General features: G+C 51.2%; 6 protein-coding genes across 6 annotated transcripts; 4 read left to right on the forward strand and 2 right to left on the reverse strand.

Annotated features, from left to right (window-relative positions):
- Positions 1-101: 101 nt before the first annotated feature.
- Positions 102-1,320, reverse strand: PtrM4_140530 (60S ribosomal protein uL10; the record flags this gene model as incomplete). The annotated part of the gene is made up of 4 exons (XM_001937929.2): positions 102-105; positions 405-842; positions 892-1,024; positions 1,077-1,320. The coding sequence occupies 4 exons, from the start codon at positions 1,318-1,320 to the stop codon at positions 102-104; spliced, it is 819 nt and encodes a 272-aa protein (XP_001937964.2).
- A 192-nt stretch (positions 1,321-1,512) lies between these two features.
- On the forward strand, positions 1,513-3,179 carry PtrM4_140540 (WD40 domain containing protein; the record flags this gene model as incomplete). Its single annotated transcript, XM_066109474.1, has 5 exons — positions 1,513-1,659; positions 1,749-1,945; positions 1,993-2,674; positions 2,729-2,932; positions 2,985-3,179. 5 exons carry the CDS (start codon positions 1,513-1,515, stop codon positions 3,177-3,179), a joined length of 1,425 nt encoding a protein of 474 aa, XP_065960396.1.
- Positions 3,180-4,351: 1,172 nt separating this feature from the next.
- Positions 4,352-5,389, forward strand: PtrM4_140550 (TrxB, Thioredoxin reductase; the record flags this gene model as incomplete). Its single annotated transcript, XM_066109475.1, has 2 exons — positions 4,352-4,462; positions 4,517-5,389. The coding sequence occupies 2 exons, from the start codon at positions 4,352-4,354 to the stop codon at positions 5,387-5,389; spliced, it is 984 nt and encodes a 327-aa protein (XP_065960397.1).
- Positions 5,390-5,877: 488 nt separating this feature from the next.
- PtrM4_140560 (uncharacterized protein) lies at positions 5,878-6,544 on the reverse strand (the record flags this gene model as incomplete). The annotated part of the gene is made up of 4 exons (XM_001937926.2): positions 5,878-5,945; positions 5,997-6,061; positions 6,115-6,173; positions 6,224-6,544. 4 exons carry the CDS (start codon positions 6,542-6,544, stop codon positions 5,878-5,880), a joined length of 513 nt encoding a protein of 170 aa, XP_001937961.1.
- A 614-nt stretch (positions 6,545-7,158) lies between these two features.
- Positions 7,159-8,823, forward strand: PtrM4_140570 (Atg14 domain containing protein; the record flags this gene model as incomplete). The annotated part of the gene is made up of 2 exons (XM_001937925.1): positions 7,159-7,816; positions 7,871-8,823. The coding sequence occupies 2 exons, from the start codon at positions 7,159-7,161 to the stop codon at positions 8,821-8,823; spliced, it is 1,611 nt and encodes a 536-aa protein (XP_001937960.1).
- Positions 8,824-9,497: 674 nt separating this feature from the next.
- On the forward strand, positions 9,498-10,839 carry PtrM4_140580 (MetC, Cystathionine beta-lyase-cystathionine gamma-synthase; the record flags this gene model as incomplete). The annotated part of the gene is made up of 3 exons (XM_001937924.2): positions 9,498-9,623; positions 9,681-9,766; positions 9,816-10,839. 3 exons carry the CDS (start codon positions 9,498-9,500, stop codon positions 10,837-10,839), a joined length of 1,236 nt encoding a protein of 411 aa, XP_001937959.1.
- Between the last annotated feature and the right edge of the window lie 1,506 nt (positions 10,840-12,345).

Here is a 12,345-nt window from a genome sequence, read left to right on the forward strand (position 1 = left end):
AAAAAATTAGAGTGTTGTTGTTGTATTTTGATCCTCACCGAGGGATCTCAGGGTTAAAAAGATAATAATCATAGCAATGGGGTCTGGAAAGAGCGTTGAGCTTACCTTAGATATTGCTTAGAACCGTTGCGTCGTGAGCATCACGGGCATGGTAAATCTCTGAGTTCATCTGATCGTATTGTCGTTGACTGTCTATATCATGAAGACGTGCTTCGACAAACCGTAGTTATGCCGATATCTCTCAAGAAAGGTCATTGCAAACGCGCGTAGCTTAGTCGAACAGACCGAAGCCCATGTCGTCATCCTCAGACTCCTCCTTCTCCTCTTCCTTGGCCTCCTCCTTGGCGGCAGGAGCACTGCCGGATGCGGCGGCGGCACCACCAGCGGGGGCGGCGGCAGCGTACTTGTCGGGGTTGGCGATGCGGTCCTTGAGCTCGCTGATCTCCTCCCACTCGTAGTCGGTCTCAATGGCGACAGAGAGAACCTTCTTGTAGGAGTTGACAACGGAGTGCATAACCGAGGGCAAGGTAGGGAAGCCGACAGCCAGGGAGATGCTGGCAATAGTGGCGATGGCAGAGGAGAAAGCCTTGAGAAGCTGGGACTCCTCGATGTCCAAGACGGAAGCATCGAAGGTCTGGCCGTTATCGTAGATTTGGTAGATACCCATACCGTAGGTGAAGGGAGAGATGTTCAACAAGTTGAGAAGGGTGGCCTCGGAGGCACCGACCTTGTTACCAGCCTCAATGAGCTTTAAGTCGGTGGTAATTTCAATGGTACCACGAGCAATCTTGGTGGGGACACCGAGAGCCTGGAAGAAAGAGGTCTTTCCGGGTTCCATACCACTGCCATGTGTCAATTGCTTGTCTGCTGCATGTGCGCAAGGTATCTTACGTGTTTCCGGCGGGAATGTAGACATCGCCGGGGGCGACGGCACCGGCACGAGCGGGAGCAGCGACACGGTTGGAGAGAATCTTGTTACGGGTCTCCTTGAGGTCGGCGTTGGTGAAAACGAAACCGACATTGCCTGTGCTACTGTCAATGCTGCGTTCGATAGTCGTGTGAAGGAAAATGCGCACCCTTGACGTGGGGAAGGAGGCGCTCGTACTCGGGAGAGTCGTTGATAAGACCCTTCAGAGCACGGCGGACCATGGTGTTCTTTCCCATGAGAACGACACCCTCGCCGCGGAGCGACTGGCGGATCTCGTGCATCTGCTGCGACGAGACATTGTCGACGGTGACGATGAAGATGCTCTTGTACTCCTTGAGAAGCGCCTCGAGCTTCTCGAAGTAAGCGGCCTTGAATTCTTTCTTGCCCCCCATTGTGTTCGGTGACGCAAAGGGATGTTTAAGGTCTTAGTTTTGGTGTAGTTGATGGTTGGAGAGAGAAAGTTCGGTTGCGCGCGAAAATTGAGGTCGTCCGGCTGTGCGAAGTGGCCCCTGCTCGATTAAGCGATAGCGCGTCCGGGGCCTCAGAGAAAAGTAGCGACTCGCCGGGGCTTTTGCTACAACATCATGGCCGTTCCTTACCAGTGTCTTGTTGCGCGAGGGTCGGGAGATTCAAGTGACTGGACGCTTTTTGGTGCGAGTGGCTCAAAAATCTTCGTCCAGTCTAGTAACGGAGTCACATCAACATGGCCTGCGCAAGACGTCCAAACTGAAGTGAGTGAAGCATGGGATCAACTGTAGTGTCAGTGTCGCGGGATTGGTGATTTTGGAGGAGAGATTATGTTCGTCGCTAACACGTGCAGGGCCAGCAGGATGACGAAGATGGAGAACGTCCAGGAAAACGTATCAAGCTGGATCAGCCAAAAGAAAACAAGGCAAATTTCTCCAGTTTGATTATATCAAACGACGGGCAGTACTTGGTTGGTATCACTGGCGAGGACAAGTGTGTCCGCGTCTTCCAAATCGACTCCCAGAACTCGCTGCAGCAGCTAAGCGAAAGGTAAGAGGCACGAAATGGTACTCACTGCACATGTTAATGTCGAAAAGATGCATGTCAAGAAGGCCTTCTTCCATCACTCTTACGTCAGATAATATGACAATATTGTGTGCGGACAAGTTTGGGGACGTATACGCTCTGCCACTCCTCCCATCACCTGAAGAGGAGAAGGTAGAACAGCCCGAGGCGCCCGCAGCAGAAACCGAGCAGAAAGACTGGCTGCCATCAGCTACTACGTTAACAGTACACTCTGGCAGGAACCGTAAGACCTTGGAAGAACAGCTCAAACAGAAAGCCAAGGGGCTTGCAAAATCCAAGGAGCCTATGCGGTTCAAACACCAACTTCTCCTTGGCCATGTCTCCATGCTCACAGATGTCGTGTATGCGAAGGTCAATGGCCGAAGCTACATCATAACAGCAGATCGTGACGAGCACATCCGGATCTCACGGGGCCTGCCGCAAGCACATATTATCGAGGGCTTCTGTTTCGGACACGAGGCGTTCATCAGCAAGCTTTGCCTTACACCGTCTGGTCTACTTGTATCTGGGGGTGGAGATGACCATCTCTACGTATGGGACTGGCAAAATTGCGCATTGAAAGAGAAGATAGCCATTCGGGATTCCGCACTTGCTGCCCTCCAGACACAAGGACTGGTGGCACCAGGAGTCGACCACGCAAGCTACAAAATCGCGATTTCCGGACTTTGGACTTTGCCAACAAACGGAAATAATGTGAGCCGACTAAGTTTCCGATGCTGTCGGCTTATGGAATCTAATTCTTGACAGGTCGACGAGATTCTTGTAGCATGTGAGGGTGTGCCAGCGCTGTTCCACTTCAAAATGGGCGATGCACATGCAAACCATATTCCCCTAGCCGGCAATGCGCTGGACGTAGCCATGATCCAAACGCCAATAAGCCCAATGTGCCTGATTATCTCGATAGATAATATTCACAAGGCAGGCTCGACGACAGAAGTCCGAGATGACAAGGTAAGCAGTTATGAAACCAAATTACGTAGGCGATGTCTAACGATTGAAAAAGGTGCCGAGATTGCAATACTTCTCTAGACAGGCAGATGGCGAATGGGTAGAAGATGCGCATATCGCGACGGCATTATCGGGCTTCGCGCATGGTAAGGAAGCGGACAGTAACGGCTTGGACGCGGGCGAAAGCGTAGTCCGAAGCATGCTCTACAATGTTGAAAACCTGAGAAAGCGGCCAGGTGCTGATGATTAGCAATGCCGATGGATTGTGGACGGAGGATGCCAGAAGCTGGAAGCGGAGCCGTTTACAAAGATAGAATGTGAACCGTGTGTTGATGGAACTCCAGAACCAGCATGAAGTGTAATCAGTTAGAGAAGCGTCCACCCAATACGTTGTGAATGACCCGATAATGGACCCGTGAGACGCGAAGAGTACGTTCCGAGGCTAAACGAGTCGGGAGCCGCATGGTATCTTGCGTCAGCTTCGGCGTTTGAACCTTGGAAAGCAGGATGCAGGTGCGCGGGTCTAGTACAATTCGATTTCTAAGAAAGCCACCGCGCGCCGATGGCGTAGATCCAAAGGCGCCCAACTTTTTCCTTTAGTTGCAGAAGAATCCCACCGTCTGACATGTACTACACTTGCACATAAAGTACGTCCACTCTGTAATTCTTTCCCTTTTTTCCTTCTGCATACTGTTGATTGATTTTCAAGAGGCAAAAAAGTGGTACAAGTATTGACTGGTTCCAGATTTGCGAAGAAAAACACCCCACTACACCTCGGCTTGCCGTCATCCACCAAATATCGCGGCACCTCCGAAGACTAGAACCGTGCCCACTATTTGCGCATCCGCCCGAGTAGCACCAAAACCGCCTACTTCCTTCCTTCCTGTTCTCGGTCTCACAGGTTACTCGTCTGCGCCGCTGAAGATAAGTGATTAAACCTGATCACCACATCTCCCAGTCCCACACAAGACCCACCCGCGACCAAATACTGCACACGCCTCGCGAGACTTCGCACACGCCGCCAAAGTGTTCGCATCAATCTTTCGAAGGGCCGCCTCCCCACGAAATCTATCTTTATTTTCTGTGCCAGTCGCTGCTGCTGCTTCCCATAAACAGGGCGCATCACCAGTAGCGGGGCTTTCAAAAGCACAAGCGCGGAACATGCATTCAAAACTAGTCAGTAAGTAGATTCTGGATATCCTTCACTGAAGCGTTACTAATATCGTTGTAGTTATTGGGTACGTTTGTCATGCTGTGGTTGTCCCCAAGGGCGCAACACAGTCATTAGGGACGAAGGCTAACATATACCAGCTCTGGGCCAGCAGGCCACACCGCAGCCATCTATGCTGCGCGCGCAGACTTGAACCGTAAGGCGCATGCTTCAAGAAACTTTCAACAGAGCACTGACATTCTGCAGCCGTCATGTACGAGGGTTTCATGGCTCTTGGTATCGCAGCAGGTGGTCAATTGACCACCACTGACGAGGTCGAGAACTTCCCCGGTTTTACCAAGATTGGGGGTGGGAAGCTCATGGTCAGTGACTCCATGATACTAAACCCAGGCGTAACCGCCACTGACAGGATCTAGGAGCAAATGCGCGAACAGTCTGAAGCCTGCGGCACCGAAATCATCTCTCAGACCGTCGCAAAGGTTGACCTGAAGTCGCGACCCTTCAAGTACTGGTTACATCCCATGGGCGACGAGGAGGAGATTGAGGAGGAGGAACACACTGCCGATGCCCTGATCATTGCTACTGGCGCAAAGGCTAGGCGGTTAGATCTCAAGGGGGAAGACAAATACTGGGGCAACGGTGTCTCCGCATGCGCCGTCTGCGACGGCTCGCTCCCCATGTTCCGCGATCAGCCCCTGGTTGTTATCGGAGGTGGTGACTCGGCGGTAGAGGAGGCCTTGTACCTCACCAAGAAGGCCAAGAAGGTCACCGTCCTCGTACGAAGGGATAAACTACGGGCTAGCCGAACCAACGCTCGACGACTGACAACACACCCCAAGATCGACATCATGTACAACACTAGCGCGAGCGAGATCAAGGGCGAGGAGAAGAAGAACGGTCTCATGACACACCTGGTAGTCAAGAACAACATTACCAAGGAGGAGCAGACCATCGAGGCCAAGGGTCTCTTCTACGCAGTTGGACACGACCCCGCCACCGCGCTGTTTAAGGACCAGCTCGACATGGACGAGGATGGCTACCTCATCACCAAGCCCGGCGAGGGTCTTACGAGCGTCGAGGGTGTCTTCGCTGCGGGTGATGTCCAAGACAAGCGGTATCGCCAGGCTATCACCAGTGCGGGATCTGGCTGCATTGCTGCCCTCGAGGCGGAGAAGTGGCTTGCTGAGAAAGACGACAGCGTAGGCAACGAGCTCGAGACTGAGAACCAGGCCGAGAAGTCGCAGACCAACGGCGTTGTGCCAGAGTACCGCTCCAACCCTCTCCTATAGAGCGTGCGTGTCCACATCATTATACTGTTGGACCACGTTTGGGCAGTTTCTGGTATACTTGGCACGAGCATAGACATTTCATTGCTTATCGTATACTCGGAGGGCATGGGAAAAGACCTTTGGCCAAATGGCTTTGCAGGCGTATATTGCATAGAATCTTGAGCGGCTAATTTAGGTTTTTAGATAGGGTAGATACCTGGCAAGCAACGCAAGGCTTCTGAAGTGGACATGGGAGTGGGTATCAAACGCTATGCTATATGTGATGTGTACTGCCTTTGCTCCATCGCAACATGATATCCCTTTTGAACCTCGTCACATTATTGAGCAACGCAATATATGCATCCTTGACGAGGTGCATGTTGCGAGGCTCGACGAGCGCATCAATTTGGGGTCCGGAGATGGTGAACTTGGGGACCCAGTGAGCCGCTGTGACACGAGCGGTTGGGGTGGGTGGTAAGCAAGGTAGATGGCCCCTGGGTTGATGAGCATCAACTGCGGAAGCCGGTATGCTTGAGAAGACTGAGCGCACTTTCAAACGCTTTCACCACGTTGATGTCTAGACGGGGTTAGTTGGAGGAGCGCAATATCAGGGCAAATGGCTTCTTACAGTGATTACGCTTCTGCTCAAGTGTGTCCTCTTCGTGTTGGACAAAGGTGGTGCGTGTACGTAGTCTAGGTTGGTAAGTAAAGACGCTAGTATGTTTGGTAGGCACCTGCATGCGCACCTTGAGAAGGTCCGTTCGGTCTCGTGCTCATGTCCCGATTGTGCCCACACGCGGAAGTACTATGACGAACATTAGCGATTGCTACATCAAGCACAAACAAGCACAGTACATTCATGAGAGCCTCCCATTCATGCATCAGCGCTGCTTCCTCTTCGTGGCAACCCTTCATAGCCTCGTGATACCGAACATGTAGGTCTTCCCAGTCAAAGTCGGCAATTCTGTCTGCAGGGTCACTTTCCTCCTCTTCAGAGTCTGCTTCGCTCTTTGAATCTGCAGGGTCATCGGCATCATCTTGCGTCTGCTGGGCTGAGGGCGGACGCTCCGTCTCATTCGAGTTGATGCGTTTTAACGATTGTGGCTCGACAACTTGAGCGTCTTGAGTGGGCGAAGGCTCCGCCTTGGTTGCAAGACTTGCATCCATCTCGGGCATGCTCGGAGTACGTCTCAATATTCGAGGTGAAGAGGGAAAAGTCGGCTGATTGAATTGAAAGTTGGGAGAGATGATTCAGACACCTGGTCCGTAGTGCTGTTCATCCGCAAGGCCGCTGTGACGGTCAGTGCTGTGGGTAAGTGAAGTGATGGCAGCCACGACGCATCCTCATCAGGGCAGTTATTATTGTTTGAACCGAGTGGTTACCGTCGGTCGGTGTGAAAATGGTCATGTACTCAAGATAGGCTGTTTACACCCCGTGCAGTAGTGCGGTCCGTTTTGGTCAGTCGCGGCATGACGTTTGGAAGGTGCGTCTGACTCGCGACTCGCGCCTCTCTCCAGGTACATACCGCCGCTTCGGTCACACAGACTTGGACCTTTCACTCTCCTGCCTTCCTACTTATGCGCCCCCCCTTTACCTGCACATCACTCGAGCAACAATCACCCGCACCCTCAGCATTCACTCGGCGCACGACTGCCTAATATCGATGGATACATAGGCACCAGCCAACCCCCGCGGCGACACACTCCAACCATGGTCTCGCTGCACCTTCTCCTAAGCCTCCCACTTTACGGAATTTCTGGAGGCGACATCACGTAACACATCTTTAACCATGGAGTGCGACATCTGTGGGAGAGACGGCAGCCTCAGCCAGCCTCTCCACTGCATAACGTGCGCGCGCGCATACCTCGAACACCCCCGCATCGAACTTGCAAAGACGCTGATAGACCTGGATGGCGTCGAGAAACACGTCAAGGCAATTATCAACGGCTCCGAAGACAAGGCGATCCAGCATGTCTCACTTACCGACTCAAAGGGTGGACTCTTGGTCGATAGGCAAGAATGCACCAACAATCTGAACTGGCAGCGGACGAAAGCAGAGACGGCCGAGATCCAGGAGCGGCTCGGCAACATCTCAGATCATGCGCATCAGTTGAGGCAGCAAATGGAGGCGACGAGGAAATTGCTCGAGGCCAAACGAGCCGCCAACGCCCAAAGGAAGTCAGACCTCTCCTCGGCCACATACGGCATCGAATCGCGGCGGGCGAATGAGCTGGATAAGGTGCAGCAAAAGGTCAAGAGGCTTGATTACAACGCCGATAAAATGCACCACGACACCATAGACTTGCGCATGCAACTCTGTACAACTGCCGCGAAGCTGGCCGGACTCAAGATGCAGCGGCGAAAGACCCGGGATGGAGGCGTTAAGGAAGTCTTCAACATAGGGCCTGGATCGCGCCTGCGCATCTACGATCTTCGAGATATGAATGGTAAGATTCTGGTAATACTTCGCTCTTGATAAGTAGTCACTAACCCTCGCCCAGACGTGGCTCCCGATTCGCTATCTGCATCGCTGGCTGCTGTGGCACAGCTTCTAGTCCGCGTCGCCGCTTACCTAGGCATCCGCCTGCCAGCCGAAATCACGCTCCCCCATAGCGACTATCCTCAACCTACTATCTTCAGTCCGGCTTCCTCATATCAGGGCAAAAAAGTACCTTTCCCTGGATCAACACCTTCACACTCGTCAAGCGCCAGCCCAGAGACGTCACGCACGCTTGAGGCACGTATACATCTCCCGAAACCTCGCACATTGTTCGTCGACCGCCCATTGAGTGCCCTTTCGGCCGAAGACCCTCCTGCATATGGGTCCTTCATCGAAGGCGTTTCATTGCTTGCGTACAATGTAGCTTGGCTATGCCGAACCCAGGGCATGAAGGAGAGCTTCAAGCAATGGGAAGACACATGTGTCATAGGTCGCAACCTGTACCGGCTTTTGATAGCGCAGGAGTCGTACAATCCCCAGCGACTGGAGAATCCCTTTGATAGAGACATCACAACATCCAAGTCTTATAGGTCCATCCTTCGGAAGTCGCCCGTAGGCTTCGGACAGCTTTCACATGCGACATCACACTCGTTTCTCGGCATTGCTGAAAATACACAGTACATCAGTGGCTGGGGAATATCACCTACGAAGATCGTCGACGAGCTAAAGGCATACCTGCTCGCTGAACAGCAAGCGCAAGAGTGGGATGTTGTCAACCAGAAGGAGTGGGAAGACATGGAGAAGATGATCGCCGAGGATCCTGTCCTGGTAGGCGAGAAGCGACGTAACACGGGCTTAGACGATGGACGTAGTTACCTGACTTCGACAGCAAAGAACGGAAAGTCGTCACCTTCGCGAAAGAGTGATGTCTCAGAGGGAGAACAGTCTGGGCGCAGGAGAGGTATAAGTGGCTATGTTAAGCTTAAGAGCAGACCCGAGGAAGACGCTTTCTGAACCTCACAATGATGCATTGAAGATACCCATATAGATTACTTGCACACGTATAGACAAAGATTAATCTCTCTACTCCATATCGCGGCTCAGCCAGATCATGTGCATAAAGTTTTTCTCTTAGTTTGCACAAATTTACGTATTCCAAATCTGCATATAGCAACCCTGGCCAAATAACCTTCCACACTTGGTGATAAGCGCAGTAGGTGATATGTAAGCGGTATAGCCAAGGCCGTCACAAGGCGCATCGGAGAATAATATGACACCATCCCCGCTTGCTCACGAAACCAACGCGGGTCCTTGGACCGGCCTGCATCCGCCACGACTTGAGAGCCTGATTAATCCATTGCTGAGAAATTACGGCTGACCAACGGCTACGCACAGGTATAAGATGTCACGGAGTCATTCGAGTGGACTCTTCAGTCCCACTTTGCAAGTTTTCAACCGAAATTCTTTACTAAAATCACGCCTTCACGAAACAAAGGCTCTCGCCGGTTGAAGCCGCGCTAGAAGAGTGCCTACAGTAAATTATTTGTTCGCAGACGTCAACACTGTGAGAGCCTAAAGTCTGGTCAAACCCCACCACCTTTACCCACACGACCTTTCCTCGATTATTATAATTCTTTCTACTTTCTCAACCTAATACCCTACACAAAGAGTATCGCATAAGCATCAAAATGACGGTTTCCGAACACCCGATCGACACCCCGCCACGCGCGCCCTCGCCAGTTCACAGGTTCGGTACTCTCGCTGTACACGCAGGGAGCCCTCATGACCCTGTAACGGGAGCCGTGATTGAGTCTGTACGTGTTCCTGGCGGATACAATAGTTTCATGAAGAAAAATAACTAACGGCGCTAGATCTCGCTTTCCACCACATTTGCGCAAACCAGCGTTGGAAAGCCAGTCGGCGAGTACGAGTACTCGCGATCCTCCAACCCGAACCGGTACGTATCCGTGGTACCATTGCGGTACCCATAACTAATGCACCCCCAGAGACAACTTCGAAAAAGCAGTCGCCGCTCTTGAACACGCCCGCTATGCGCTTGCATTCTCGTCTGGTTCCGCGACCACTGCCAACATCCTCCAATCGCTCGCTGCAGGCTCACACGTCGTATCCGTCTCGGATGTCTACGGAGGAACGCACCGCTACTTCACAAAGGTCGCGCTCACACACGATGTCAAGGTCACATTCAGCCCGAGCATCGAGATCGATATCGCCGAACTCATTCGCCCGAACACGAAGCTCATCTGGATTGAGTCGCCATCGAACCCCACATTGACCCTGGTGGATATTAGGAAGATCTCTACGATCGCGCATCAGCACGGGATCATGGTGGTTGTGGACAACACCTTCATGAGCCCGTACGTACAGAACCCGCTGGACCACGGTGCGGATATCGTTGTGCACTCAGTCACAAAGTACATCAACGGCCACTCAGATGTAGTCATGGGCGCCGCAGCTTTCAACTCGGACGATCTCTACGAGCGTCTTTCTTTCCTCCAGAACGCCATCGGTGCCGTGCCTTCAGCGTTCGATTGCTGGCTTGCACACCGTGGTCTCAAGACCCTGCATCTCCGCGCGCGGGAAGCGACAAAGAACGCTACTGGTGTTGCAAAAGCCCTTGAGGCCTCATCGCACGTCATTTCCGTCAACTACCCTGGTCTGCCTTCACACCCACAGCACGCTATCGCGCTCAAGCAACACCGCGATGGTATGGGCGGCGGTATGCTGTCATTCCGCATCCAGGGCGGCCACGAAGCTGCAGAGCGTTTCTGCCAGGCGACTAAGATCTTTACACTCGCTGAGTCGCTAGGTGGTGTCGAATCGCTTGTCGAAGTCCCCAGTGCCATGACACACGGCGGTATTCCCAAGGAGCAGCGTGAGGCGGCCGGTGTCTTTGATGACTTGGTCCGTATTAGCTGTGGTGTCGAAGACGAGGTTGATCTCGTTGCGGATGTCAAGCAAGCACTTGAGAAGGCTCTTGTAGGCCCTAAGGTTAAGAATGGTGTTGAGTGAATGACGGGGTCCCGGCTGCTTAGGACGCAGCGGCGTTAGAATGAGGCTCTGAAGACCTTTCACGGCATTTTCCTTTCTTTCGGGGTGATACAAAATCTTTTAGACGGCGTTTTATAGCTAGCCATGCTTTACGAAACTCATGATAGATGGAATCGAACGATGCCCTTTTGCATATTCTGAAAAAAAGTATGGAGATTTGATTGTGTTTTCATGACATATGTCGCTGAAGTTTGAATGTCCTTTGTACACTTTCCCTGTTTTATTCGTAGCAAAGAACGAGGAATCATCAGCGGTGTATTCTGATACTTCTAATAAACAAGTCCCCACAACAACGAACCCATCGCCTTTTTGTACGAGTGTTTCAGCATATGATGCAATATCCGCTACGTGTTAGATCAAGAAACCCATCCTCATACTCGTCATTCTCTTTAGTCAAAGCTTCCGGCGACAAGGAAGCAGGAACAGCACATACCAGGTAAATGAAGAGGGGGTTTTTTTTTTCGGAAATAGAGTAGTGCTTTGTAGGAAGGAGAGGAGTTGGAAAGCAGAAGCACGAGAGACATGTATACACAAAGCTGACGGTTTTACGGAGAAAAAGTCCACGACCATGATAGATCAAGTTTTAGGTTTTAGGTAGACGGAATAGTTCTGCGTTTTCTACGGGGAGCTCAGCACATTGGGTATGGCTGTGTAAATTTTAGACAAGGGAGTTTTGGTAAAACAAGGAAGAGAGGACGTTTCCATCAAAGATGGTGAATAATCCTTTAGATAAAGTCTTAACGCGCATGTAACTTTCCAAATATAGATTTCGAGTGACTTTTCATTTGAACACACAGAAGAGTGGAACCACACCATAACTATTTTTCATCCTCTTTTTGTTTTGAAATATCTCAAAACACCATCAAGATGACCTAAGCTGATTTTTAGAAAGAGAGAAGGGAGAGACACATTGACGACTTTTTCGTGTATTTCGAGCCGTTCTTAGAAACATGGATTAGAAAGCTGGACTCTTGGAATAATCGGAACTCTTAATTTTTAGAGGATTAGTAAGTCGGAAAAAGAAGGAGAGAAGGAGGGGAGAAGATGGGGGTTTATATTTTCAAGATCTGAGAACACCATATACTTGTCATCCCTATGATTTTAGAAAGAAAGAAAGAAGCGGAAAGAGCGCATATCCGGGTTTTGTGTCTTATTCGAGACGTTCTCGTGGAAACGTTTGACAGTACACTAAGTTTTTTGAAATAACTAGAACTTATGGTTTCAAGGAGACTGGTAAGTGGGAGGAAGAAGGAGAGAAGGAGGAGAAAAGATAGGGGTTTATATAGAGCTGGGGAAAAGCCCCATCAACTTGTCCACTTTTCCTTGATTAAGATTTTAGGAAAGCAGTTCTGCTAGTACAGAGTCGGAAGTACATTTTTTAGGTGGTGCAATGCCGCTCATGGCAGCTCTAGCGGACTCTTTTTATCGTCCCCTTTATCTGTCATGGTTTTGGGGTTTTAGAGAATT

The sequence above is a fragment of the Pyrenophora tritici-repentis genome, chromosome 8 (genome assembly GCF_003171515.1).
Source record: "Pyrenophora tritici-repentis strain M4 chromosome 8, whole genome shotgun sequence".
In the NCBI taxonomy this organism is placed as follows: domain Eukaryota; kingdom Fungi; phylum Ascomycota; class Dothideomycetes; order Pleosporales; family Pleosporaceae; genus Pyrenophora; species Pyrenophora tritici-repentis.